The 27,108-nt window shown below is 35.5% G+C and overlaps 2 protein-coding genes and 1 non-coding gene across 4 annotated transcripts; 1 reads left to right on the top strand and 2 right to left on the bottom strand.

Annotated features, from left to right (window-relative positions):
• The first annotated feature begins 14,034 nt into the window (after positions 1-14,034).
• LOC113306640 (ribulose bisphosphate carboxylase small chain 1, chloroplastic-like) lies at positions 14,035-14,942 on the top strand. Its single transcript, XM_026555555.1, has 2 exons — positions 14,035-14,268; positions 14,368-14,942. Exons 1-2 carry the CDS (start codon positions 14,089-14,091, stop codon positions 14,734-14,736), a joined length of 549 nt encoding a protein of 182 aa, XP_026411340.1. The 5' UTR covers positions 14,035-14,088; the 3' UTR covers positions 14,737-14,942.
• Positions 14,943-15,086: 144 nt separating this feature from the next.
• Positions 15,087-22,075, bottom strand: LOC113306639 (DNA mismatch repair protein MLH1-like). 2 transcript variants are annotated; one of them, XM_026555554.1, is made up of 16 exons: positions 21,778-22,075; positions 21,495-21,666; positions 20,998-21,070; positions 20,787-20,921; positions 20,459-20,669; positions 20,009-20,157; positions 19,674-19,772; positions 19,363-19,429; positions 19,109-19,244; positions 18,803-18,897; positions 18,612-18,720; positions 18,181-18,340; positions 17,505-17,666; positions 16,646-16,820; positions 15,807-15,952; positions 15,087-15,419 (listed from the first exon to the last, which is right to left on the bottom strand). In XM_026555554.1, the coding sequence occupies exons 1-16, from the start codon at positions 22,022-22,024 to the stop codon at positions 15,375-15,377; spliced, it is 2,181 nt and encodes a 726-aa protein (XP_026411339.1). In that variant the 5' UTR covers positions 22,025-22,075; the 3' UTR covers positions 15,087-15,374. The 2 variants fall into 2 exon arrangements, with proteins under 2 accessions (XP_026411339.1, XP_026411338.1); XM_026555553.1 differs by having other exon boundaries at positions 21,495-21,667; positions 21,787-22,075.
• A 95-nt stretch (positions 22,076-22,170) lies between these two features.
• On the bottom strand, positions 22,171-22,252 carry TRNAS-UGA. Its single transcript has one exon. It is a non-coding gene; the product is annotated as a tRNA-Ser (tRNA).
• Positions 22,253-27,108: the final 4,856 nt, after the last annotated feature.

The raw sequence follows: 27,108 nt of genomic DNA, 5'->3' as shown, positions 1-27,108 counted from the left end.
TGCTCTAACTCAACAGGCAGGTGACATGCCTTGCTAAACACTAAACGATAAGGTGGCATTCCAATGGGTGTCTTAAACGCAGTACGGTAAGCCCATAAGGCATCAGTAAGCCTCGACGACCAGTCTTTCCTATTTGGATTAACTGTTTTCTCTAGAATACGTTTAATTTCCCTATTGGAAACCTCTACCTGACCACTAGTCTGAGGGTGAAGAAACATATGTGCTAAGATCATCACCAGAAAAGTTGTCGTTAGTGTTTGGAATATCATGTATTTCTGGAGGTGGAATAGAAGAATCTTTCTTGGACACTATAAACGTAGCTAACTACACTACTGGAAGGTTCTATCGAACCTACGAATTTGTTCCGCCTAAAAAGAAACTTTCTGATATAAAGAACACAGAATTGAAAGAAAAAATCGTTGAGTTGATTAGGAATAGAGGATCAACTGAAGATCTTGTAACCATGTTTGATCTCTTTCTATTGTCTACTATTTTTCTTACTACTGGTGATGGAGGTTCCATCCACACCAAGTACCTATCCTACCTAGAGGAAATAGATAGAGTATATCTGCCGCATCTCATACACACGCATTTGATGGAAAGCTTGAGAAGAGGTTCTTCTGAAGGGTGTTACCTTTACTTGTTGGTGAGATGAAAGACTGTTCATTTTGTCATTTTGAGGTTTGATGTTGAAATTAATTGTTGCTGATAACTGACCAGTATAATTCTTCTCTTTTACAGCCTTGGTTTGCTTAGCATTCAAAGAAATTAAAACCCAAGTGGCAGGTGAAGAAAATAGTAGACTACCGTCCAAGATTTTCAAGGTGGAATATCAATACCATTTGCAAACACTTAACGTCTAAGATGAATATTGATGATTTTGGAGAGGTAAAAATCTAGTACCATTATATTTTATTCAATTTCATATAATCAACTATGTTGCTTTAAGATAAAACTGGGAATTCATTCCACAAAATGAACTCTGACTATTAATGTTGAATCATCTGATGTTCTGGTTCATTCTCCTTGTATTGTAATGGATACCTACAAGGAATGTTTAATGAGTGTTTTCATTCTATGTAATGAACTCAATCTTTTTTTGTGTGTGTGCAGCTGTCGGATATGTTCTTGGAAGAATATACCGATGCTGAAAACAAGCTCCTGCAAAAGCAAAAATCCAAGACAAAGGCTGAATTGCTTGAGGAAGAATTCAGTCAAATGAATGCCCAGATAGAACATATGAAAGCTACACATGTTCAAGAAATAGAGAACCTAAGAGGTAAACATGCTCAAGAGATACAACATTTGATAAAGAAGCATATTGAGGAGATGTTGGATCTTTTGTTAAGGCAGGAAGACCTTGACAAATCACTTGCAGAAGCCACAACTTCGAAGACACTCTTTGATAGAAACATGAAATGCTTTGAAATATACTTGGCTTCAAAGAAACCTGAAGTTGATGCATTGATAGCTCAAGGAGGGAATGTGGCGAAATTCATGGCATACCAAGCATCAGAGTACATGCCTACTAAACTCTTCACTGATGAGCATAAGGCTGCTAAAGATATGCAATCAGATGCTGTTGTGGATGAGGCCGTGGAAGCTGGTGTTGGAAATATGAATGATGATGTTGGAATTGAAAACCCAGATGCTACTGTGGATGATGGAATGCAAGTAGTACCAGATGTTGTAAATGAAGCTGCTGGAGGTTCTGATCATCTCTTTCCCGCCTTATCTGTTGGAGATCCTTATGTAGAAGTTGATGCAAGTGATATTCAGCAAAACTCCTTGATGAGATGACTAAAGTAGAGCTTCCTTCAATTCCAAACAACACTGCAGCTCCTTTGAATATTGATCAATGTGTGAACCTGGGTAAGAATTCAAAAAAAATTTCTTCCTTCTGCAAATATTTTAGTTTTACTTTTCAAGCAGAGGTTGGAGTTCATTCTCATGGATGAGCTCTGGCTACAGTATAGAAGTTGGACTTCATTCTGTAAATGAACTCTGACTTTTCAAGCATAGTTTGGAGTTCATTCTCATGGATGAACTCTCGCTACAAATATAGAAGTTGGAGTTCATTCTTTTGAATGAAGGTGTATACCATGTTTGATGTTTAATGAATAATACCATGTTTGCTGGACTTCATTTCTAGAATGAAGTCTAGAAAAATTGTACTGAAAATTGTTGTTTGAGTTCATTCTTCTGAATGAAGGTGTATACCGTGTTTTATGAGTTCCTTCTTTATAATGAAGGTGTATACCAAGTTACCTCTTTGATGTTTGCTGGACTTCATTTCTAGAATGAAGTCTAGAAAAATTGTAAAGAGCTCATTCCTACAGTGAACCATGTTTCTCCTTTGATGTTTGATGGACTTCATTTTATAGAATGAAGTTAGTAGATCTATATGATGATGTTGTAGAATGAAGTTAGATATATTTATGAGTTCATTCTTTAGAATGAAGGTGTATATTTATTTGATTTATGCTTCTTGAATTATTTGTAACAGAAAGTGACACAGATGATATATTAGATAGAGAAGAGCATGTGAGTCTGTAATTTATTGATGACAAGAATGAGAAGAATGAGGATTTGAATAATGAAGAAGCTGACACCGTCATCAAAGCTACACTAAAGGCGATCAATAGTGACTGTAGTCCTCCTAGTTTCTCGATTGGGATGACATAGTACCAGCCCACCCCTATGTCACAAGAAGCAACTGGAGTGGTTACTAGGTCAAAGAAAGCAAAGACAACTGCCGCAGATGTGGAAACAGCTTCACAAATAGTTGCATAACTGAATGAAATAGGTCTTGGTTCATCGATGGAGCAGACTCAGAAGACACCTGTGAAAATAGTACCGGAAGAAACTAGTAGAATGGCTACTAGATCAAACAAACCAGTGAAACCAATAGGGGATGAATTCATATCAGGATCATATTACAGTTTAAAGAAAACAAGATTCAGACTGATGTTGAACAAAGAAAAGAAGGTAGTGGCAAAGGTACCACCTCAAGTTGATAGAGATAAAGAAGTGAAGAAGAAGAATGTACCACAGGCGCAGCAAGAGATAAAGAAGAACCATGTTGGTAAGAGGAAAAGAGGATCTGAGCCTGCAAATGTTCAGGGAGCAACACCACAGGCGCAACAAGAACATCGGATTCAAGAAGCAACAGAACAGGCTCCTTGAAGAGTAAGACAATAAATCAATCCAAATCTACCAGAACTGAGAGGATCTCCTTTGTACCACAGATTTGATAATGCTGCGCTGGCGGTATTTGGTGATTTCTTCGGCAAAGCTATGACTACGTATGTTTCTCTTACTAACTCTTTATATGTTTCTCTTCAATAATTCTTTTTTGGTATAAACTTTTGGCAGTTCATTTTTTATTTGTATTTTTGCAGTCAAGCAGCTTGGAAAGCAGAGAATCACAAGCAAATTCCAATTTCAGTTCAAGGGAGTGAAATCGTTTCTCTGTTGTTCAATGATTACTTGGATACCACCTTGCTGGACTACTATGTATACAGAAAGTATAAAGCTTCAAACAACGATAGAATGCTCAATGATAGCGAGGACAGTGAGACTAGAAGAAAGTATATCAACTTCGAGATTATGAATTCAACAGCATTCGTAAGTGCGTTTCTTCCTATCCATTGATAAAAAAGTGAACTGTTTGCTTGCAGTTTGTCCGATTTAGAGAAAAATGCATGCCTATGAAGGTTATTTGATTTTTATCTATTTGAACTGTATAATCCAGCATGCATAAAATGAGAACTGCTTATCTAATTCATTTCTCTCTTTTTTTTCAGACATTTTTTGCGTGGCACAATGAACTTAAGAGAACAGAAGAAGTTGATCAGTTTATAAAAGGCATTCCTGAAAAAACCGAAAAGCTGCTCATTCCTATGAATACTGACCCACAAAGTGGTAATGCAAAATCAAAAGGGTCTCTAGGTGAACACTGGCATCTGCTGGTTTTTGACGTCGGCAACTACACATGGGAGCATTACAAATCCATAAAAAAGGGAGAGCTTGGTAAGCAATGCAAAGCTGACGCAAACAGAATGGCTATGCACTGCATGAAACACATCAACTTGTGGCTACAAGCTCATGGTAGGGTGAGATGCAGCAACGTCAACTTTGAAAATCTGCCAGGAGTGCCAGATCAAGGAGCATATCCAGATTGCCTGTTGTACACCTGTTATTGGATCAAGAGAAGTGTCAAGCCAACCATAAACAAGTCACAGAGTGTGTTGAAGAAAGCTGACATGATAGAGAAGATGCAAGCAAGAAGAGTTGGGATGGCCTACAAACTTCTTACTGCATCAGGAGATGAAGAGAGCTGGGATGAATTTTACAACTCAGAATACCTTAGCAATTGCTTACTTAGAACAGATTAAACAGACAAAACTCTTTTTAACTATAGTATATTGCACAATAGATTAATTATTATTGCAAGAGAAAACTCTTATGTCTAATATCACCTGAATTACCTTCTAATGTAATTGATACTCTAGTATGTTTTATATTTTCATCTATCATATTTTGGATAGTATATAACATCAATGTTATATGTTATGCCTTGTCTTTCTGTCTTATTTTATTATGAATTTATTTTGTAGCATGAATGTTCCTTCTTTGATGTTTTGGTGGGATTCATTCCTGAAAATGAATTTTATGGAATTCAAGTAAGTTCTAGGAAAACTAGTGTTCATTCCTGAAAATGAAGTTCATTTCAGTAAATGAACTGATAGAGGGGCGGTTCATTCCAGATAATGAGAAATTATACATTGTCTTACTATCTAATGGATACCTATTAACTCTAGTACTTCAGCATTTTGTCTTATGTCTTATGTATACCAGTTCATTTACCAAAATGAACTTTATTGGTTATAGGAAAACTTGTGTTCATTCCTGAAAATGAAGTTCATTTCAGTAAATGAACTGATACATATCCCAGATGATGAAAAATACATAACCCATAGAGTTGATTTGGTAGGAAAAATACCATAACCTGCTACAAAATATCAGTACATACATATCCAAAAAGAAATAATATCTTTAAAAAGCATTTCTAAGAAAAAAAAGGGGTTTTCATTCCAGAAAATGAAGTGCATATCAAAAAGTAAAAAACAAAAAAAAAAAAAAAAAACCTACAACCAGTGCATAATCAAACAGGTAAGAGAAGTTCATAAAAACATATAAAAAACATAAACTAGAAAAAAAAGGTTCCTGCACACTACTCCAGCATTAATACACGACAGGTAGCTTTGTTGTGGTTCCCAATCTTCTTGCAATTTGAGCACTTCATAGGCCTCCTCTCCTTCTCATAAGCACCACGAATGCGCTTCTTTGGTGGTCTTCCTGGAGGTGGCCTTGGAATACCATGTAGGACTCTCTCTCAGGTTCATACGCTTCTGGCATGTCATAATTGGGAATGGGTCGAATTGCAGGAGCATACGTATGGCGAAAATGATTCGAACCAAAGTAAGGCTGAACAAACCTCAACATCTCAATACCACTCATAGTAATAGCAGCACTGGCGTGAGCACAAGGGAAACCAAACACTTTCCATCTCTGGAAAGTGCACGTCATATGCATCAGATCAACAGCATGAGAGCTAGTAGAGTGAACCTCATATATACCATTACCCAACTCCGTAACACTCCATGGACGCCCTATATCGACATGTGCCTTGAGTAGAGCTTTATATATGGGAGTCAAACTATCACTATAATTTCTACCGAGCTCACGCCTTTCTGCACTCATCCTCATAATCTTTATCATAATCTCATCAACAAGAGCAGCTGGAGGCAGATCCCTTTCAGGAAGAATCCAGTTATTGAAAGACTCTGCAATAGTTGACGAGTATGTCCCATACCTACATCCTACGAAGAAAGCATTTGCCCAATGCTTGGGATCGATATTTCTGATGTACTTGGCAACCCAACCACATCCTATGATACACATCTCATTTAAAGCAGACTCATATTTAGAAACACTATAGCAGTATGCAGCTTTATGGAACAAATCTTGAACTTGTTTATACAGGGGAAGATTATTAGAGCATTGCTCAGTCGAACTCGCATGCGTTTCTATCTCAAGCATGTTTGTCAATATTAGTGATCAAAACTATAAGTCTTAATTCTAGTCTATTATAGCTAAGTCTCGGACTAGGATAGAATTTTCATGTGATTTCTTGATGGGGAGGTTATTCTTCAAATGATGGAAACAGTAACTATGATAAGAGTTGGGAAAATACTTGGGAATACTTTGCTTCAGCCCTTCATGACGATCAATGATAAAGGTGATAGGACGAGAGTCGACAAAATGCTGTAAGTTCTCCATAAACCACTCCCACCCTTCAATGTCTTCTTCAGGAACTAAAGCATCCGCAAAAGGAAAAAATCCTACAGAATGAAAAGAACACAAAGTGTCAGTTCATTAAAAAAATATCTATAACAAAAATGAAAGTTTCATTCTTAAAATGAAGTCCATTCTGTAGCATGAACTGTATAATCAAAAAATCTATAACTTTTCTACACTTCATTCCAAAAATGAAGTCCATTCCGTAACATGAACTGTAGAATAATCAATATCTATAACTTTTCTACACTTCATTCCAACAATGAAGTCCATTCTATAACATGAACTAAGACCTTCTTCTTCAAAAAATAACAAAGTAAAACATAAACAAAAGCAGCAGGAGTTCATTCCCCGCTTATGAACAGATAAAAAACTTAATAGAGAAGCTTCATTCATTCACATCGCTATTAAAAATCAAAAAAATAAAGGTTTCATTCTATATAATGAATTCCATTTTGTAGCATGAACAATATAATCAAAAAATATATAACTTTTTTACATTTCATTCCAAAAATAAAGTTCATTCTATAACATGAACTGTAGAATCAAAGCAGCAGGAGTTCATTCCCACTTATGAACAACTAAAAACTTAACAAAAAATAAGAGTTCATTCTTAAAATGAAGACCTTCTTAACAAAATAACAAAAATAAAACTGATAGAAATTACTTTCTTCTTGAACATAAAATGAGTTATTCCTAAAAAATGAAAAGCCTTAACAGAGAAACTTCATTCATTCACATTGCCCTTAAAAATCAAACAACAAACTAATATGAGTTATTCAGAAAAGAAAGAAAATTTACCTTGTTTTCTATTCACACCAGTGGCAGCCATCAATGTTCCCTTGAATCTCCCACTGAGAAATGTTGCATCACAGTAAAGCATAGGGAGAATGAACCGGTATCCTTCCATACAGGCAGCAAAACATATGAAAAGCCTCTGAAAACGTTTAGTCTCTTTATCATACTCAAACTTAATATAACTGCCAGGATTGGTAGCCTTTATTGCTTCAACATACCAAATAAGATCTGTATAAATTTTTACATCATTACCATATATCTCTGCCTTAGATGCTTCCTTCCCTTCATAAGCATGATGGTATTTTATGTCAATACCATAACAACTCTTCACCTGAGCAACCATATCATTAGGCTTTATCGACGGATTTGACTGTATTTGATCCTTGAATAGATGCTTAATCAATTTCTTCTTCACAGGTGGGTCCTTCAGCTTATAAGCACCACCACATTTATGCTCCCCATTAAATTCCTTGATAGCAAAGACACTTTTAGCAGTATCGATTGGAATACAGTGCAAATACCAAGGACATTCTGCATTCCTACCACACTTTCCTGTGAACCTGAGTTTGTCATTCTTAACCTTTGCAACTGTATATCCAGACTTGCTGCAGTATTTGCTGATAGCTAAGCGAACCTCTTCAACACCACCATGAAAAACTTGACCAACACCTTTAAAAATATCCTCCCAACCTTCGGATAAAAGAGGTTTCAATTGCTCATGACCTTCCGTCAAGTATTTAATCTTTGAAGTCTCAGTGAACCCAGTGCATGATTCATCGTCACTGAACGACTGCGTGGAAATACCAAACGAAGAGCTAGAAGCAACACCATGACAAGCCTCCTCAACAAACAGATCAAAACTTGACAATTCCCTTGAACAAGTAACAGCAATTAGACCTTGAAGAGAATAATCACAATTAATGAGAGCTTTATCACAACGACTAATAAATTTTATGCTCTAAGGAGTCAAGTTTCTCCAATAATCACAAACAGATATTTTAAAGTCACGAATCATAGTATCTAAAGAAACTTTCAACGTAATACCATCCTCTTTGTAGTACACAACAGCATAACAACTGGATAGGGCCATACTGAACCTGAAAAATGAACACACACACACAAAATAGTTCATTATTGGAATGAAGCTAAAACAAAATAGCTTCATTCAATAACATTCTACCAAAATAAAGAGTTCATTCTACGAATGAAGCCTTAAACAGAATGATCTCATTCATTAACATCCTAACAGATAAACAGAGCAGCAACAGTACTTCTTCCATGACAAAAAAGAAAAGTTCATTCTCGGAATGAAGCCTTAATAGAATGACTTCATTCGTTAATATCCTAACAGATAAACAAAAGCACCAACAGTACTTCTTCCATGACAAAAGAAGAGTTCATTCTCTAAATGAAGCCTTAACAAAATAAAGATTCTTAACATAACAACACTAATAGATTCTTCCTTAAACAAAATAAAGAGTTCATTCTAAGAAATGAAGCCTTAACAGAATAAATATTCTTAACAGAACAACACTAATAGATTCTTCCTTAAACAAAATAAAGAGTTCATTCCAAGAAATGAAGCTTTAACAGAATGACTTCATTTCGTTAACATCGTAAAAAAGATTAAAAAAACAAAACAAAACACCAACATTACTTATTCCATGGTAAAATAAGAGTTCATTCTTGGAATGAAGCCGTAACGATATTAATAGCTTCTTCCTTAACAAAATAAAGAGTTCATTCTAACAAATGAAGCCTTAACAAAACGACTTCATTCATTCTAATCAAAGAAAAACTTAGCTGATCTATAATTCAAGGAAAGGATTAGCGTGAAAATTCACTAGCAACAAGAAGAATTCAAAATCAAACTCCAAAAAAACACCGATCTACGAATCTGTAATTCCAAAAAATCAACTCCAACCGAATCAATCTTCACTTCAAAAAAGTCTCGAAACAAATCTTCAAAAAAGCCTCGAATCAAATCTTCTGTAATCAAAATCTAGAATCAAATTCACTCCAAATCAAAACACCGTAATCAAATTCACTTTGTAATCAAATCAATCTTCATAACCAAGTCAATCTGCTGTAAATCGAATCGATCTTGGTATCAAAAACGAAATCGAGGAAGATTTCGTAAACCCTAGAAAAAAATCTGCAGCAAAAGAAGAAAAACGAGATCGGAGTAGGAGAGAGAAAATTTTCTTGAACCTGAAATTTATTGTTGTTGTTTCTTGTTTATATATGTCGGTAAAAGGACCAAACAATAAAATTTAGGACTAAAAGATAATTTTTGCACGTGCAGAGATATTTTGGTAAAAGAAAAAGAATATTCCGTGTGGGTGGACAAAATCCTAGGACCAAACTATAATTTATATTGTCAAAATGGACCAAATATTGACTAGGTCAATTGAATTAGACTCTCTCTAACATATTATCCCTAGGACTATATGGTATTTCCTTGAATGAAGATGGGAAAGGGAAGCACCACCACCTCCTCTCAGTTGGCAAGACCTTGGCCATAGTTTTTGGATCGTTGGTTGTCTTGGTAGGAACCTTTGGGACCTGATTCGTGTCGGTCTACTTTTTTACCATGTTAGGCAGGGTCATGCGGTACCCCCATCACAATTGGGGGGTTCACCATTAATGTAGGATGTGGCTGGGGTGGTGGTCACTAAGTACCAGAAGAGTCTAGAATTCTTAGGGATTAAACTAAGTTGCTTGCAATTGTTTAATTAGATTACTAAGCTAATTAAACATGGATTTACTAGCTAATTAATTTATATCAGTGACATTAATGAGAATGATATTGTGATCAGTTAATGGTCATGTAATCTGAGTTTGAATGAAATCTTTTTGGTGGTTAAGATCTATGATCAAATTTCACTTAAAAATTTGTTAATACTAACTTATTAAGGGAAAATAGGTGGTACTGTAAAGTCCTATAAGTTGGTTCTTAATAATGTTTGTGAATGTACATACTCAAAAGTACATCAGTACTGATTGGAATTTTGATTAACTAACAGCAAGGTTTCAAAAACACCCGTTTTTCCCGAAAAACGACCGTTAAAACGGTCACACCCATATACCATGGTTGTGAGGGTCTCCAAATCCCGTTCCTATATAATGCCGATAAATAGGAAATAACGGCAGTTTTCTAGGACCGTTTTCCCGTTTTCATACACGTTATAGCCGTTTTTCTAATATTGAGTTTTTCGTTTTTTCCACCTAAATAACATTTTAACGTAAGTTTTTTCGACCATTTTTCCCATTTTCAAGTCAGTTAAAACCGTTTTTTAGTAAAAAAGAATATAAAAATATTTTCCTACAATTCTTTATATTTTAAATTAAAAATTAAAAAATTATAACTAATATTTAAAAAATAAAATAATAAAATAATAATATATAGAAAACTTTATAACAACGTTATTAGACCCGTTATAACTGTTTTCACGCATATTGTAACCGTTAGATAGGAATTTCAAATCATAATCTTTTTTTCATTTTCTATTTAACCGTTATAACGCCCGTTATTTTAAAATAACGTATAAAAAACGTGTTTTATTTTTAAATAACATGTTTTTTGCCCGAAATGTGTTCACACCTGTCAAAACGCGATAACGATCACACCCAGTAACCGTGACATGAGCCGTGACCCGTTTTTCAAACCTTGACTAACAGTGTAAGTGAGGAAGTACCAAGACATGTTTTAATTTAGAATTTAGCTCCAAATTAATTGAATCACATTTTTTATTATTGTTAATTCTTCTGTTATACCAAGTTACCAACCAAATCAATAAAACAAGATTTAATTCAAATACAAAAGGGGTTTCTTAATTTGTATAATTCAACTTAATAGCTTTTATGTTAATTTTATTTTTAACAATGTTGAGAGAAATTTAAAACTAACCCCAAATTAAGTTATTAGCTTGTTTGATTAGTTATGATATCAGGAGGCTCAAAACCAGGATAAGGAGTATGAGGAAAAGTAATTCTTTTCCCATTTACTCATAAATAAGGTTTTTAATTGGTTTCCAATCACCAAAACTCAATAGAGAACTGCACGGAAATAGGATGATTTGGGTTTGGTTATCGGTCCTAAAAGTTAACCCATTAAATGAATCAAAATGAATCAAAAAATTTCCTTAAGCTAGTACCTTACTAGTTCTGACACACTTAATATTATATCCCCACTCAAAAATCTCAATATAAACCTTGTCATCTTTAGTGAACTTAGCAATAGAAAAAATATTTTGCTTAATGGTTGGAACATACAGAACATCATCTAAATGAAATTGAGAGTTATTTGTGTCCAGTATAATATTACCAGATATAAGAAGCATTGTGCCATCACCAACCATTACTTTATCAGAACCATCATACACCTTAGACTCAACTAGCAAACTTTTGTATTTAGTCATATGAATTGTTGCAGCAGAATCCAACAACCAAACAGATGCAATATTAGGATCATAAGTAGAGGTAACTGAATTTGCTTGGCTTGCAGCGAATACTTTATTCAAGAGAATTTGAAGACCCATCAGCACTAGATGTAGAAGAATTATTTGAAGTATTCTTATTAGGTATATAGCTAAAATGACACATATTGGTTTTATGACCATTCTTTTTACAAATTTAAAAACAAATCTGACTAAAATCAGTAGTCCGAATCTTGTGTTTTTGTTGTGAATTAGACTTAAATAGAGGATTATCAGATGAGTTGCTAGTATAAAAAGCTGAACTCTGAGTTTCAAGAACAGATTTATTCTCAATATCCTCAGCTTTTAGCCACTGCTCATGGTGCAACAGTCTAGAAATAACATCACTAAGAGAAAATTCAGTTTCTCTATTCTGTGCAGTGATAACGAACTGCTTATACTCTTTTCCTAGACCCATGAGTGCATACATAATAATATCTGATCCATCCACTCGTTCACCAATAACTTGTTGAGAATCGGTGATAGTATTTAACTCATCAAAATATGGAGAAATGGATTTGTTACCTCTTTTAATAGAATAAAGCTGACTTCTAAGGAGAGACTTCTTGGCTGAAAATTGTAGAAGAAATTTCTTCTCCAAGTAAGACCAAATCTCCCTTGCAGTTATAAATCCAATAATTTCTCTTGAAATAGCATCATCAAAAGTTGCATTTAGACATGACGTTACAAAACTCTTTTTCTTGCACCATTAAGTAAACAGCGAGTTCAAAACTTTCACATTATCAAGAGTTACAAATCTTATCGGACATTCACTAGTACTGTCGATTAAATCCTCAAGATCTGTAGTTATTAAAATTGATTCCAATTGATTTTTCCAAATCAAGTAGTTTGAACCAGCTTCTTTAAGCTTGACAAACACAAAACTAGTGATAGTTTGAAAAAGTAATGCAGAAGAAGTTGATATTCTTGATATGAAATTATCAAGATCTGAAATATGAACTCAAAAAATGTCTATCTGAAATGAAGAATTGATGAAAAAATAACAGAAAAACAAGAGTTGAAGCACAAAATTAGGGATACTCCAAGAAATGAAGTAAAATTATAGTGATGTTGAGAAATAAACTTGATTGGTAGTAGAAATTTTAAGAAATAATACGGATTTATAGTTGAATTATTTAGAAGTAATAGTTGCAACGAAAATTTTGAGTGATTTTCGGATCGAAGAATAGAAGAATCAGAATCTTCCTTGATTATCTGATACCACGATAGATTTTCAGAACAATAATATGATCTTTTACTAAGAGATTTTTGATAAATAAAAGATGAGAGTATTTATACAGGAATCATTACAAGAAATATTACAGAATTGGACAGATATTGTTATAACATATAAGTAATATTCTCTCATACACGAATAGTGTGATTAACACACTCACAGACACATGTGTCAAACACACTTACAAAGACTGTGCCTCACAGCTCTAGTATGGAGTTTTATTATTGGGTTCACATATGTTAAAGAAAGCTTGCGATGTGTTACCTTTTTTGTATGGAAAGACAAGCCATGATGCTGCCTTTGGCACCGGTGGAATACAAGGTTTGACTTCTCTTACATGCTGCTGATGCTACAACTGAACTCGTGTTCATTGCAAGAAATCTAGAGGGAGCTCGAGGAATTGAAGCTAAAATTATTCTCAGGATGTCTTATATTTAAATAGTGGAGTTTTGGAGGTTTAAGGTTTCCTTTTTGAACTCTACTTTGAGGTGGTCTCCTCTTTTTAACTAGTTTTTACCAAGGATTCAGATTCCTTCTTATTGGCCGGAAATGATAAAGGAACCGAGGGATTATCCCGATTCCTGTCCCGCGTGAAACAATAAAAGATGTGGACTTCATCCTTTAACAACCCCCACGCTTTCTCCTGGTGGGCCCCACCAGAACCTGTTTCTGGCGTGATAATCCCCGAAAATGATTTACATCCCGCGGGTTGTACCGAAAGATACAGGAGATGAGACGCACACTAAACCCACCCCTGCTAAACCATCGGAACAGGGACACCCCACACCCTATGTATCTCTCGGTATAATCTACGAGATTCAACCCACCGGATGTGTAGCACTTCCCTTGGTGGCTGTATCACTCCCCTGGCTGTATTTATTTTTTGACTGACAACAATTTATTTACTAGTATTTATTAAGATGCGAACGAAACAAAAAATTGTAGAGACGGAACACAGAAAGATAAAAATCAGAGATTGTGAAAACTTCTCGACAAAAGAAATTGAAGAGTAATTTTTCTTTTCTTTTTTAACACTTTAATTATTGCTAGTGGGTAAATCTTCGTCGTGCTTGAGATAAGATAAGATGAATGACAACCTTTCACGTGGCAAACTGAGAGGCCATCTTAACGATAAGGTGGTAGAGGAATGCCTATTAATTCTTCAGACTCGCAAAAGAAAGAAAAACCAAGTAGAGTGAAAAGAAAAAAGAAATGGCCTCTTCAATGATTTCCTCTGCTGCAGTCGCCTCCGTAAGGAGCTCCGCCCCCGCTCAAGCTAGCATGGTTGCACCATTCAGTGGTTTGAAATCCGTTTCTGCATTTCCTATTACACGCAAATCAGCCGACATCACCTCCATCTCCAGCAACGGTGGAAGAGTTAACTGCATGCAGGTATCCTTTATTACGACTCAAAATAACACTCCGTAGGGATTTATGATTCTCATATTAGCTAGATTGCTGATAATTATTTCTGAATTTGTACAAATGAAGGTATGGCCACCAACTGGTTTGAAGAAGTTTGAGACCCTCTCATACCTTCCCCCATTGACCGTCGAGCAACTATCAAAGGAAGTCGACTACCTTCTCCGTAATGGATGGGTTCCCTGTTTGGAATTCGACGCCAGAGGATTCGTGTACAGAGAACACGGTAACACCCCTGGATACTATGATGGTCGTTACTGGACTATGTGGAAGCTACCCATGTTCGGTTGTACCGACGCTTCCCAGGTTGTCAAGGAGCTAGAGGAGGCCAAGGCTGCATACCCAGACTCTTTCATCAGAATCATCGGATTCGACAACGTCCGTCAAGTACAATGTGTTAGTTTCATCGCATACAAGCCCGAGAGCACTAGCTACTGAAAACCTCTGATGCATTAGGCGTCTTTTTATTAATTTTCTTCCCAGTTTGGTTTGTACTTTTGGAGCTGGTCGCTAATTAATTGAAGTCGAACACCCTAACTGTACCGACTCTTTATAATACGATACCAGCAACCAATTAATGAGCACAAAAATCACTTATTAAGAGTGTAAGTTCTACAATAATACTACTATTCTTGTATGCGACACATAAGATCTGAAACGTAGTGTCCATAAATTGCTCATTTTGTTTCTCAATTATGGATACATTTAGGCCCAATACTCCTCTCTACAAATAGCTTACCTTCGAAAGATTTTGGGTTTCTCTGTATAGTTATCAATACTTGCTAAGATCAAGAAATAGCTTTTAGCTAATATAGGGTACAAGTTCAAGATACTTAATTGTAATACTACAATTAAAAGACTATACATGACCTAACCAACACCGAATTATCAATAGAAGAAAGATATCAGTTCATCCTCTTACAAGTACAACAAGGAAGGGAATATTTACAAGTTATAACATGGAACCCAGTTCAGAATAACCTGTACAGTTCATGTCTTCATGAAAACTTGCTCTTTCAAGATTTTTGGTAGATATTCTAGGTTGCCTCCACAGCAGTTTGACTCAGCAAGTATCACTAGCATCTTTCAAAGATTTTGTAGAGCTTCTCCAGTGAAGCCACCTGTTGAACAAAGTGAAATAGATCATTTCCAGAAGCTTAACAAAAAGAACACCATTTCTGTTGGACTAAAGAAAATAGTTAGGATTTCTGTTTATAAAACCCGAACTAATTTTGTTAGAGATGATTGCGTATTCTTGATTATCCCAGACGCGCATATGCATATTTAACTAAAACCCCAGACTAAAAAGGACTCCGTACTATCAACTCATCCTCTTCAAGCACGACAAAGATTATCAACAAGCTATATTAGATGTATGAATTTGCTTTCAAATGGTAAAAAGAAACAGAGCAGCTGTTTGGAAAAACCAGTTGTGGAGAAGAATGCAAAACCAGACTCGTGGTATTTACAGAATCATAAATTCAGGTCAAGGTACAATAAAGAAGTACCTGAACAAATGTTCCATTGGTAGCCATCAACTTAGGAGGCTTCAGAAATAGTCTTAGGGAAGGGAACAAGACATGTTGGATGGACCATTCTCGTTGAGCCCATGCAGTCTCAGCTTCTGATATCAATTCAAGATCAAGGTTATCCTCTGCAACATTAGAAAAGAAAACCAAAAATAAAATACTGTCAGATTTAAAACATTTGTGTAAGTACTCAGAAGTCAGAATTGCACATTCAGGATCAAACTTATTTCTTGATAATGTCATGTTCTGAAAACATCCTCATTTCCAACCACTGTCAATAAATTGTTGATTAGAATTCAAGAAGCTAAGGTTTGAAGTAAAAGACATACATATGTGTAGGGTTAAGAAACTTTTCAAACAACTTTTTGTGCAGTTCAAACTTTTGCCATATCTAATTTTCTCTAATGACAATGGAGATCAACCTGACAATGAAACCAGTTTCTAAACACAGCTGTTTGATCAACACAAAGTCCCTTGAGGCAGGTACCATGGTGTAAAAAACCTGACGTGCAATTGAATTCCCTCTTGGAGATGATCCAACAGCTGAAATTTTATGAGGATGTCTTTACAGAGTTGGGCTATCTGATCATGCAGTTGGCCACCTAACGACATGCTCTCTAAGCTCATGTGAGGGTAGAAGATTTTCACACCAATGTTATTAGTTAAGAGGGCCACTTCGACCATTTGCATCTTGCCCCAGCAGTTGTTAATTGACAAAAACAAGGCACATGAACAGGGTCTTGTAATGATACTTTTACCAAAAATTACTGAGAAATTCCTATTCAAAGAATTTTGCGCCAGCGCACAAGTATTTTTACCTGATTCTCTGGGATCATTTACATTCTCTTCACCATTGCCAGTCCGTGTCCTGTTCTTGTAAAATTGCCGCCCCTCCCCAGATGGGTTGGGCAGGAGAGGAGGATGCAAAGCATAGAAGTTTGCTAGAGATGCTGAAATTGATTGCATACAATTTTGTTCGTCTTCCCAATCCACCTACAACAGATTCACAGACTATTATTCAAAGAGTTCCAAAAAGATCTCAGTTGAAACAACAACAAAAAAATTGGGTTACAATCCAAGATATATTATATATATGTTCTGCTTTGATCTTCTAGCCCTTAAGCTACTGTTATGTATTAGTTCCGCCCAAGCTTCATCCTGGTCATGGATAGATCACCCAGGTTACGGTCCATAAGCAATGACAATTGCCCTCTGAAGACTCGCTTTCGCTACAGCTCCGGTGGGTACCCTTAACCAAGGGTCACTAAACTACAGTACTGATCTGAGCATGAAAAGGATTATATATGTTTCTCTCTGCTATCAGGAGAACCTTGGCTTAAAGGGTGACTTAAACTAGTGGTGAACCTTCAGATGACCTGGTAATAAGAGATTTTATTCAGAGGTTGATTTTAATAGAGAAAGTGAGAAACTACTGGGAGACGGTCATACAACTGTTGTTTTCTCTTTCATCCAACAAAAGAAAAATAACTGCTAACCTATTTGAAAGTTAATGTTCAGGACTGTGGCTCTGTAGTCAGTCTATCAGACTATCACAAGTGGACCGTACACCATCATAAACGTGGTTGAAGCTTGAAAGGTTAAAATTAATAACAAACCATTAAAGCAAATGAATAATATGTATTATCCTAATGAGAACAAAGTGTTACGAGGACCTACATCATTGCCCAACGACAACACAAATTCTGGAAGATGATCCATGTTAGGTGTGTATTGATCCAGTATAACAGGAAGCCTAGATAAGTTTCCCCGTTGATCGATGAGAATGCCAAAATAGTCCTGCAACATCTCAATTTTTTGCTTCAGCAGCTCAACATTCATCTGGTAGAAGATTCAAGAAACAACCATACATGAGTAATAAGCAAAATTGAACCATATACCTTATCAATTGCGAAGATAATAAATCCTTGGACTCTTAATAATTTTTTTAAAGCATACTATGTCCTGATATCTGTTACTAAACTAAATAGAGCCTACCACAAGTCAGTTTTAGGCAGTATGTTAAGCCTAAAATAGGAGATTGTCGCATAGTGGACTTTGTGATCGTTAAGTACCCCTAAAGCATCTGTACTTTCATAAAAATCAATGAATCATAATAGTCCACAAAATCCAAAACAAGAGTTAACGAGCAGCAACACACATGGCTACTATGATTGCATAAGCGTCAGCAACTCAGCAAATCTAAAAAAGAATTCATGTGGCAAGACAGACACATGAATGGACATGATGAGCTAATCTAAAGTTCTTATAACCCTCACCAACATCAGCATATAATGGAAAGATATTGACGGCATCATTAAAGCTAGCAACTCAAACTTAAAGTACTGTATATTACTTCTGCTATATTCTGCTTCATCACATCATCAGCTTTGGATTCCCTATCTTCTTCTTTCAATGCAATCATCATTAATTCTGAAAGGGGGGCGGTCTCACTAAGTTGAATAGCATTGAAATGGGCGAATCGACGTAGAACTTGCTGATACATGAGCTCTTTGCTGTGCAAAGGTACAACACAACCAACACAAATTAGTTAATTAACTTCTGAGTAATTAAGAGGATACCAAGGCCAAAAAAGAGATGCAGCACAGACATGTTATTAGATTACAAGTTGTTAGCTTTGCTCTTGGAAATAGTTTAACACATCGATACAGATAAGTAAACAGAAAAGAAACACTAGTTTCAGGTTTATTAACTTGCTTGAATCTATTAGAAAAGGAAAATCAGGAAACATTCCTTTATAGTGAAGCAGTGTTGATAAAAATTAACCTCAAATTCACTACATTAACAAGATACAGGCGGGTGTTGTGTTGAAGCAAAGCCAGGACATTATCTGCCATTCCAACATATGTCGATTGCTTGACGATGTCCAGCAGCCCTGGACTTATGCAAAAGAAGAACTAACATAAACACCCTGAACTAATTAAACCGATCAAATTCCAAGAAAATAAGTAACTCACCAGAATGACAGTTATTATCAACCTCGCTTAAGAGCTGCTGCACGCTAGTCAGATCTGCACTTTCCCTAGGATTTCTTCTATGCCTCACTGCAGAGCTACAAAAAGAGTGCAGCTATAATACATGAGAAAATGTGAGGTACGATTTCCATGACACAAAGGTATGCCACGCCATCATAGTTACCTTTAAACTCCATTCTATTTGATCCCCCAAAAAAGAATATATACAAATCCGAGGCTGGTTGTGAAATTTCAGGCAAAGTGCCAGGAATATGAATTTAAGCAAAAGAGTCAGGTATAATGTAGTACCGTATTGTGTTCAAGCCAGATTTCCGTTCATGCTGACTCAGAGGTGCATCTTGCAAGTAGGCATGCATTCTTCCAACAGGATCCGTAATATCAGTACGGACCATTTTATGCACTGGAACATTTTCCTGTTTAGAGGCTACGAGAAAATATAACCAAGGATACGGTAAAAATACAATAGCACTACAAAAGACAAACTGAATCCCTAAGAAGCAGAGACTAGCTAAAATTTTGATTGACAGCAAAGTCCAACATACCAGAGGGTGATCGATCATTGGCCTCCTTGCTTGAGCTCAGAGGAACAGATTGAGAAGGTTCTGCAGTCTATCTTGTGCATGAAAGAAAAAATTGAGACCAAAGGATTAGACACACCGAAACAAAAAAATTGATACAGCACTGGTCCATACACAACTTTGATTTTGGCATTTTCGTACAATACGTCTCCGTATTTTGAAATTCCAAATGCTAACGCTTGTTTCAAGAAAAAAAATTATCAACACTAATTGCAGCATAACAACTTCCCGTGTAATTAAGCTAAGTTATGTGATACAGTTTCACTAAAGTATACCTGTGTGTGAAATGTCCTTGCTGAATTAGTGTTCCTTAAATTCGACTCCACTGTCATTTGTATTTTCTCAATAATCGTTTCCTGGTTCAAAAGGCTTACCTGCAAGAAAAAGAAAATGCATCACCAAACAATTCACAATTGAATCAGTTTTTATCAAACATCTATCGTAACCCAAAGCTTCATCGTTTCTGTAATACTATCACTGAAGAAGCAGGGAATAGTTGACAAAAGAAGCGTCAAAAGGAAAGGCATGACGGTGCCCCCGGGTTTTGTTTCTCTTATAGAGCACATGTAAGAGCATAACCAACAAAGATCTAGCCTGTACATGTCATTACCTCTCTCTTTGTTGGATGAATATTAATATCCACATGCTCAGGAGGCAGTACAATTGACATATATATGAATGGTTTAGATGCCTTTGGCAGGGTTGCAGCATAAACAACTTCAATTGCTCTCTTCAAGGAAGTGCAGTCAACCAACCTATCTGAAACGGGAATGGTTAGAAGAATCTAAATGAAATGAAAGACAAACCATAGAAATCTAAACATTCTGGTCTAAACATTTTTTCCAAAATTCTGCAAACCAAGGAGAAGCAAAGTTTTGGATAGAACTAACTTTCAATGTGTATCCCTCAAATTTGGGGGCTATAGTAACAGGCTACATCTACCCGTTTGTATTGCTCGCTATATCACTTTTGGGTTTCTAGTTAATTGCAAACCAGGACTATAAAAGATTAAAGACATCATCAACTATGAGTACATTCTGTTACAGTGTGTAGTACTAACCATTTATAAAAAGCACCATAGTAATTTTCTTGGTGCTATAATTTGAATTTGAGATGTAACCATGCATCTTGAAAACTGAGCCAGACTGATCATCATCCGAAGCCGTAACTTCCATGAGATCACGGGCTACTGAGACACCGTAGATGGATCTGATTGCATCAAGTCTTGACGGTGTAGCCACCGTGTGAACATCAGCTCTGGTAGCACCATGCTAAAACAAAAAAAGAGGCAAAAAATTAACAAGCATAAAACAAGGATAGTTTTCTTGACACGACTCACTTCTCAAAGAAAACCATACATTTGAAGTGTTGCGAGAGTCGAGACAAACCTTTCTACATGAAAAGCTCACATTAGTGTGATGTACTCCAAACCTACAAATTAGGTCCACTATTTTAGCATAATCATCAGCAGAGTTCTGAAGTGTCTTCCTTCGAGCCGTCATATTGTAAAAGAGATTTTCAATCTGAAAACAAAATACTAATCATACACGGAACCAACAGATATGTTATCACATTGTAGGGACATGCTTTACTGTTTACCGTCATTTGAGTTCCTTCCACAGCAGCACAAGGCTTAGGTTCACTCTCCATGACACCATCTTTATAAGAAACCCTGAAAAACCAAAATTCCTAAATTAGAGTTATCCAGGACACCATGTTCTCCATCTTCCAAAACACCTCACTTATATCACCCTACATTTAGTAAAGAGCTATCACATCTTCTAAGTCTTTCTATCAGAAAACTACCAATCCAAATCAATGCTGTAACCATGCAATTGTTCTTTGTGGTTTTACTAACATCGGCAAATTTGACCACAAATAAGGGCCTTCTGTACCGAATAGCTGAAAATACGCCTAACCTAAAATTCTTGAAATAGTATGACTTGATCTACACAGTTAATCAGATACAGGTTTCATTATCATCCAACTTAACTCATTAGCAATACTGCACCAAAACAAACAAAAACCCTAAACCAATAAATCAATAAATGAACAAAATAAGAAGCAATTTCAGTATATGTATGAGTTATTATTACCTATAACCATGTAATTGACCATTGGTGATGGTAGTAACTGTAACATGAGCAACATAAGTCATACTAGCTAATGCTTCACCTCTAAACCCCATTGATTTTATACTCTGCAAGTCTTCGAAAACAGATAGTTTTGATGTTGTGTGTCTTTCACACAGAATTGGCAAGTCTTCATACTAAAACAATCACAAAAAAAAAAATCAGGAAATTGAGAAAACATCAAACATTTTACAATTTTAACAAAAATAAGGGATAATTATTTTTAATTTTTTAATGATTTTACTTAGGCGGATACCGTGGCCATCATCAGAGACTTGGATAAGCTTGAGTCCACCATCTTTGACAACAACATTGATGGAAGTTGAAGAAGCGTCAAGACTGTTCTCGACGAGCTCTTTAACAGCGGAAACGGGGCGTTGTATGACTTCACCAGCTGCGATTCTGTTAACTACTGATTCTTCGAGCCTGTGGATCTTTGGTGGTTCTTTTGTGCGGGTTATTAGGGATTGTTCATGTTCTTCTTCGATTTCCATTTTTTGGTGAAGCCTGCTAGAGAGAAAAAGAGATGAGAGAGGAAGAGAGGTTTTTTGGGAGCAGAAATCGAAAAGTAGTGTTTTGTAAAGAAAAAAAAGGAAATGGAGGCAAAAAAAGACTAGAAAACAACGAAAATAAAAACAAACGTCGACAGCAGGGATCGAACCTGCGCGGGCGAAGCCCAACAGATTTCAAGTCTGTCTCCTTAACCACTCGGACATATCGACATTTTTGATTGACGGTTTGAAAATATCTTCCTAGTACAATACCAATTTGCTAGACCTGGTCATGTACAATTTTTTCTTTGTGCGGTTCTAGCAATTTTGCCAAGCAATAAACCACAGATTTATCCGGCAACCTTTATCAGAAGAGAAGTGAAACTTTTCAAATGAGATTTGTACTTTCCCTCGGATCTACTATCATCTCTTCCGTTCTTTCTTTCTAAGTAGGTTTACTAAGATGCTCGTCTTCAACCTTCTGACAAGCAGTGACTTTTTATGGTTTTGGCCTCCAGATATGACGCATGTAAGCTCTGATACTGTGCCATATACAAAGACAACGATTGGCATCCGGAAAAACTAATTTTATGACATTTATTAGTGTTTTATCCTTATTTGTTGTTATAACTTTTGGAGTTTGATCGTTATGGTAAATTTCCTTCAAGGTTTTCAATATCCAAATAAAACTCGCATCATTCTATGGATCTATAAAATCCCATGCCACCGTTAAATATCTTTTATCTGAAGTGTAGCAAGGAATGTTTAACAACGACATGTTGTTCTTGTTTGTCTTGTAAATATAACTAGAAATAATCCGTGTCGTAACGGCACGGCATGAGACAAAAGAATTTTTGGTCATAATAATTTAAATAAATACTACCAACTAGGATATGACTTATTTTGACCCACGAGAACTTGTAGCTATGAAAATCTTACATATTTGTCATCCAAATAATTATAAATGTGGTCACACTTGTAATTGGTTAAAATAATAATTTCTTATAAAAATGTCAAGTAAATTGTTTTATTTTTTCCTAAAATAATAATTTTTTGTCGATCCTCAAAGATTGATAGTCTTTGATACTGTTTTGTGTTTATTCAAACTATTATATATGTTGAATGTTCATCGATATTTGCAACCATTTTCGGATGAAAATGTAACACCACTCTGCACGTTTTCCATATTTAATATTTGCAAAACAAAAACAGGAGTTGACAAGCTGGAGGTGAATCATGATAAGAAAGAAGGATTTGGTGATAGTGATGGGTCGGTAATTGAAGGTTTAGATGACGATGTTCAATCGTGTTGTTATGGAGGAGAAAAAAAATTAGGATCCAGAAGATAAAGAATATATATTTAGTAGATGCAGAAAAAAAAGAAACTACCCAAAAATTCAGGGAGGTTTATGAAAGATTAAGGTTTCTGTAACTTTGAAAAGGAATGTGATTCCAAGCTAGATTGTCATTCGATTTGCAAAGCTAAAGAGAATTCGATCTTGCGAAATTACATGTCATATCTTGGTGAATTATAAGCTTTAAAGTATCATTTGTTTTTTCACTAAAATTAAAATTAGGTGTATGATTGAAGTAAAAGGTTCTGGTGATTCATTATCTATGTATGTTTCAATTGTATGTCTTTATTTCTATTTTTCAATTGTTCTAAAAAAATTTAATTCAAATGAAAATAAATATATTTCGTATTTATAGCATAATGTTCTTTGTTCTTTGCTGGTTGATGAAGGACAATTAATTTATTTTAAGGCAGAAATGAGAGTTTTACATATTGTCATCATAAATGTTCTTATGTTATTTGTTCTTAATTTGTGGGATGATGAAGGTGGGTTAATTCGATTTTAAAAAAATATGAGTCAATTTATTTATTTATTTTAATAAAAATTATGAGTTATGAGTTTTACATAGTTGTAGCATTTAATTGGTAAGAATTTTTTTTTTTGCGCAATATTTTTTTAATTGGTGAAGAATTAATTATGAGAGTTGTCAATGCATACATCCATAACTGAAGGTTACAAATATTACATCCGTCAGATGACTTTCTCTGGGATGAACTGAGATGATCGGATAAAACGAAGTATACGATTGTAATTGACCATGTAATGGGCGATTATTTTCCTTTACGCTATGTATGACATGTTTTAAATACTCATGTCATATTTCGATATTCCTTGCTGAAACGAATTGTATTGCGCAGAAGTAGTTATGCCACAACTATTTTTCTTCTATTAAAACAACTCCTACATGATCAAAGTTTGGATAAGTATATCCTTAAAAATAAAAGAAAATTTGTTAAACCAAGATTTTCTAAAATATTTAAAAAATTAACTTTACTTTTTAATTTTTAAATATTTTTATTTTACATTTAAAGGATCTTTCTCAAATATATAGAGTTTTCTTAAAACAAAAACCCACATTTAAAAAATTAAAATAAATGTCAATATTGATCTAATAATTAGTTTTAAGTCATTTGAGTTATGAGGTGATTCCAAAATACAAAAATGCCCTACAATTGAGGAAATTCACCATAGGTTAGTCAATGTTTATATATTTATTTAAACATTTATATATTTGTAAATAAAGAATACAATGAAAAATCTAATAATTAAATAGTTAAGTAAATGATCTTTAATTTTGTTTTCTATATTCATTTTTATTTATGATCTAATTATGAGGGAACCCAATCAATGCAAAGCCATAAAGAAAAAAGGTTATAACTCTTACATCCATCGGATATCTTTGGCTAGGATGAAACTAGGATGGTCAGATGCAATGTTTGTCTTTCAAAATGTTATCCGACCGTCCAAGGATCAAAAACCCATGTTGTTTTGTATTATAGATCTATCAAAAAAACTTGATGAAAGGATTGATACAATTTGATCATCTAACAACTTGTGTAGTTGTCTGTTAACCACTGTTAAATTTTTTGTTGAATGCATCAAGAAAATACGAGTCACATTATCGTTCACTACCTGCTTCCTCATAGTGTAGTTGTGTTGCTCGACTAACCATTCTACCATCCCATGTTGTCCTTACGATGGATGCTTTTGCCGCTTAAGTTTTCCCCAAAACATACAGGTTATTCTCTTCATTCTCCTTAATATTCCCAAGGATATTACTTGGTTTACTTTCCTTCGTCGATTTTACAGTTGTGAATTAATGTGGTTTTAACCCACAAATGAGTGTCTAATAAGAGATTCTGTATCGTCGTGATGATGACAACCATTTATCACTTTAAAAACCTTATATACATCATTGGATCTATGTACTACAATCTTAAATGGGCATTCATGCTTCTTTGATTGAGTTTTGTAAACCCTCGACGTCTTCTTAACAATGCGGTAGATCCTTTCCCATGTGAATTTCAATATTGCCACTTCTCTCGAAATAATTCTGAAACGATCATTCCTATAATGACGTCCAAAAGAAATTCCCATTCTATTTCTATGCTTTTTCCACCAACCATTACTTTGCCTCTTCCTTCTTTTCACTTTCTAAATCCGTGCAATATTGGGAAGAAAAATCAGGTCCCAGTTGAGCGATTGGTTTAGGTTGATCGCCGAGTACTTAAAAAATCTACAATATATATATATATATATATATATATATATAAATTAGTCCAACACAATTGATGGGTAAAGATTAATCGTGCCGACCAATTACCAATAATTGAAATTTAAGTACATTAACATCATCCTACTCCTTCTAGGCTGAAGTTCTAAGAAAAAAATAACCAAGTGTACAAGTGGGTACACGTGAGGTGCCTTGTGTGAGCAGTTTTAATGGTCCCTTTTCAACTATAATCGGCTTATAAAGCAACATACATTCCCGATCGTAAACTTGGTGCATTTTTGGTAAAATCTCTAAATGATACAATAGGTGGATATGATAGTCCATAACATCCGATTATTTCACCTACCAATCCTGTCAAATATGAATAAAAATCGGACGGGATGGTGATGTGATTGTGGTTCATAATTGTTGATGGTGGTTTTTAGTTCAAGGCTATAATTGTAAAACCAGTATTTAATCCGTTGTCACCTTGCAAGGGGTAAATCCATTTGAAGAGTAACGAGTGCAAAAAAAACTCCTCGCTCATTGAGCAATTCAATATATATATATATGAAATTCACTCAGAATGGTGCGCGTATTAGCAATCCCAAATATTCAGTGAATTCTAGTTTTGCCAGCATTACCAACTAATGCATGACTTGCCTAGTATTTGCATATGCTATGTTCCCAGCTGAACTCTCATTATTGACATGACATGACGATTAAGTGTTAACTCTTAGTAGAGTACATGAATCTCCCGAAGTGCCAGTATTGAGATCTGCATGAAAATACCCACACAGGCTACATCACTCTATGAGATTTTCGTATCGACGCACTTTTAATTAAAGATAGCTCGATCGAACATGTTTAAATTCCTTAAGGGAAATCTAGACTGTCCATATCAGTCAAAAAATGATCACGGACACACAATTCGGCCGCGCAATTCAACAAGCCTAGCCAAGCCCTGGCAGAAATAGGCAATCATCGCGATGACCGTCGGGGGGCCCACTAATACCCCGACCGTTCGGACTTCATCTAACATGCTTCAACGTCATTAAACGCCAACCCCAAACATGGGTGACGCGTTGTTGAAGAGGAGAGCTCGAACGAGCTAGACCGGCCAAAACGGTCTCAGAAACATCCCAATCGTCCAACTTTGCCATCCTAGTTGGACGGATTATATATTCCTACAAAAGGTTAAGGAAGTGCCAGCATGTTCATTGGCGGCCCAACTCCTCCCTTGGTCGATCGACCTACCCCCGACAAGACCATAATGCTTCAAGTCGTTCGATCGAACTAGGATGGACGTGGCCGTTTCAAAACCCTAATTTGTGTTTGCGGCAATATGTTATTGTTGCAAATCGATCATGACCGCCCATCTTCGCCATCCTAGTCAGACGACCTAGATTCAATCTTGCTCAACGTGTAAGATGCGGATACGTTCACTAGCGGCTCGGCTGTTGTGTCAAACGATCGAATATTCTCTAACAGGGTGATGATGCCCAAAATCGTTGGCCCAA

The sequence above is a fragment of the Papaver somniferum genome, chromosome 8, assembly GCF_003573695.1.
Source record: "Papaver somniferum cultivar HN1 chromosome 8, ASM357369v1, whole genome shotgun sequence".
Classification (NCBI taxonomy): domain Eukaryota; kingdom Viridiplantae; phylum Streptophyta; class Magnoliopsida; order Ranunculales; family Papaveraceae; genus Papaver; species Papaver somniferum.
Note: the sequence above shows the minus strand (reverse complement) of the source record. Positions and strands in the feature narration are given on the sequence as shown.

Coding starts and splice junctions, on each gene's coding strand:
- LOC113306640 (XM_026555555.1), top strand. CDS start 14,089: ATGGCCTCTTCAATGATTTCCTCTGCTGCAGTCGCCTCCGTAAGGAGC. Junction 14,269..14,367: donor GAAGAGTTAACTGCATGCAG/GTATCCTTTATT, acceptor GTACAAATGAAG/GTATGGCCACCAACTGGTTT.
- LOC113306639 (XM_026555554.1), bottom strand. CDS start 22,024: ATGGAAATCGAAGAAGAACATGAACAATCCCTAATAACCCGCACAAAA. Junction 20,922..20,997: donor TGGAAGGAACTCAAATGACG/GTAAACAGTAAA, acceptor TTTTGTTTTCAG/ATTGAAAATCTCTTTTACAA. Junction 18,341..18,611: donor GTTAATGTAGTGAATTTGAG/GTTAATTTTTAT, acceptor ACCTTTGCACAG/CAAAGAGCTCATGTATCAGC.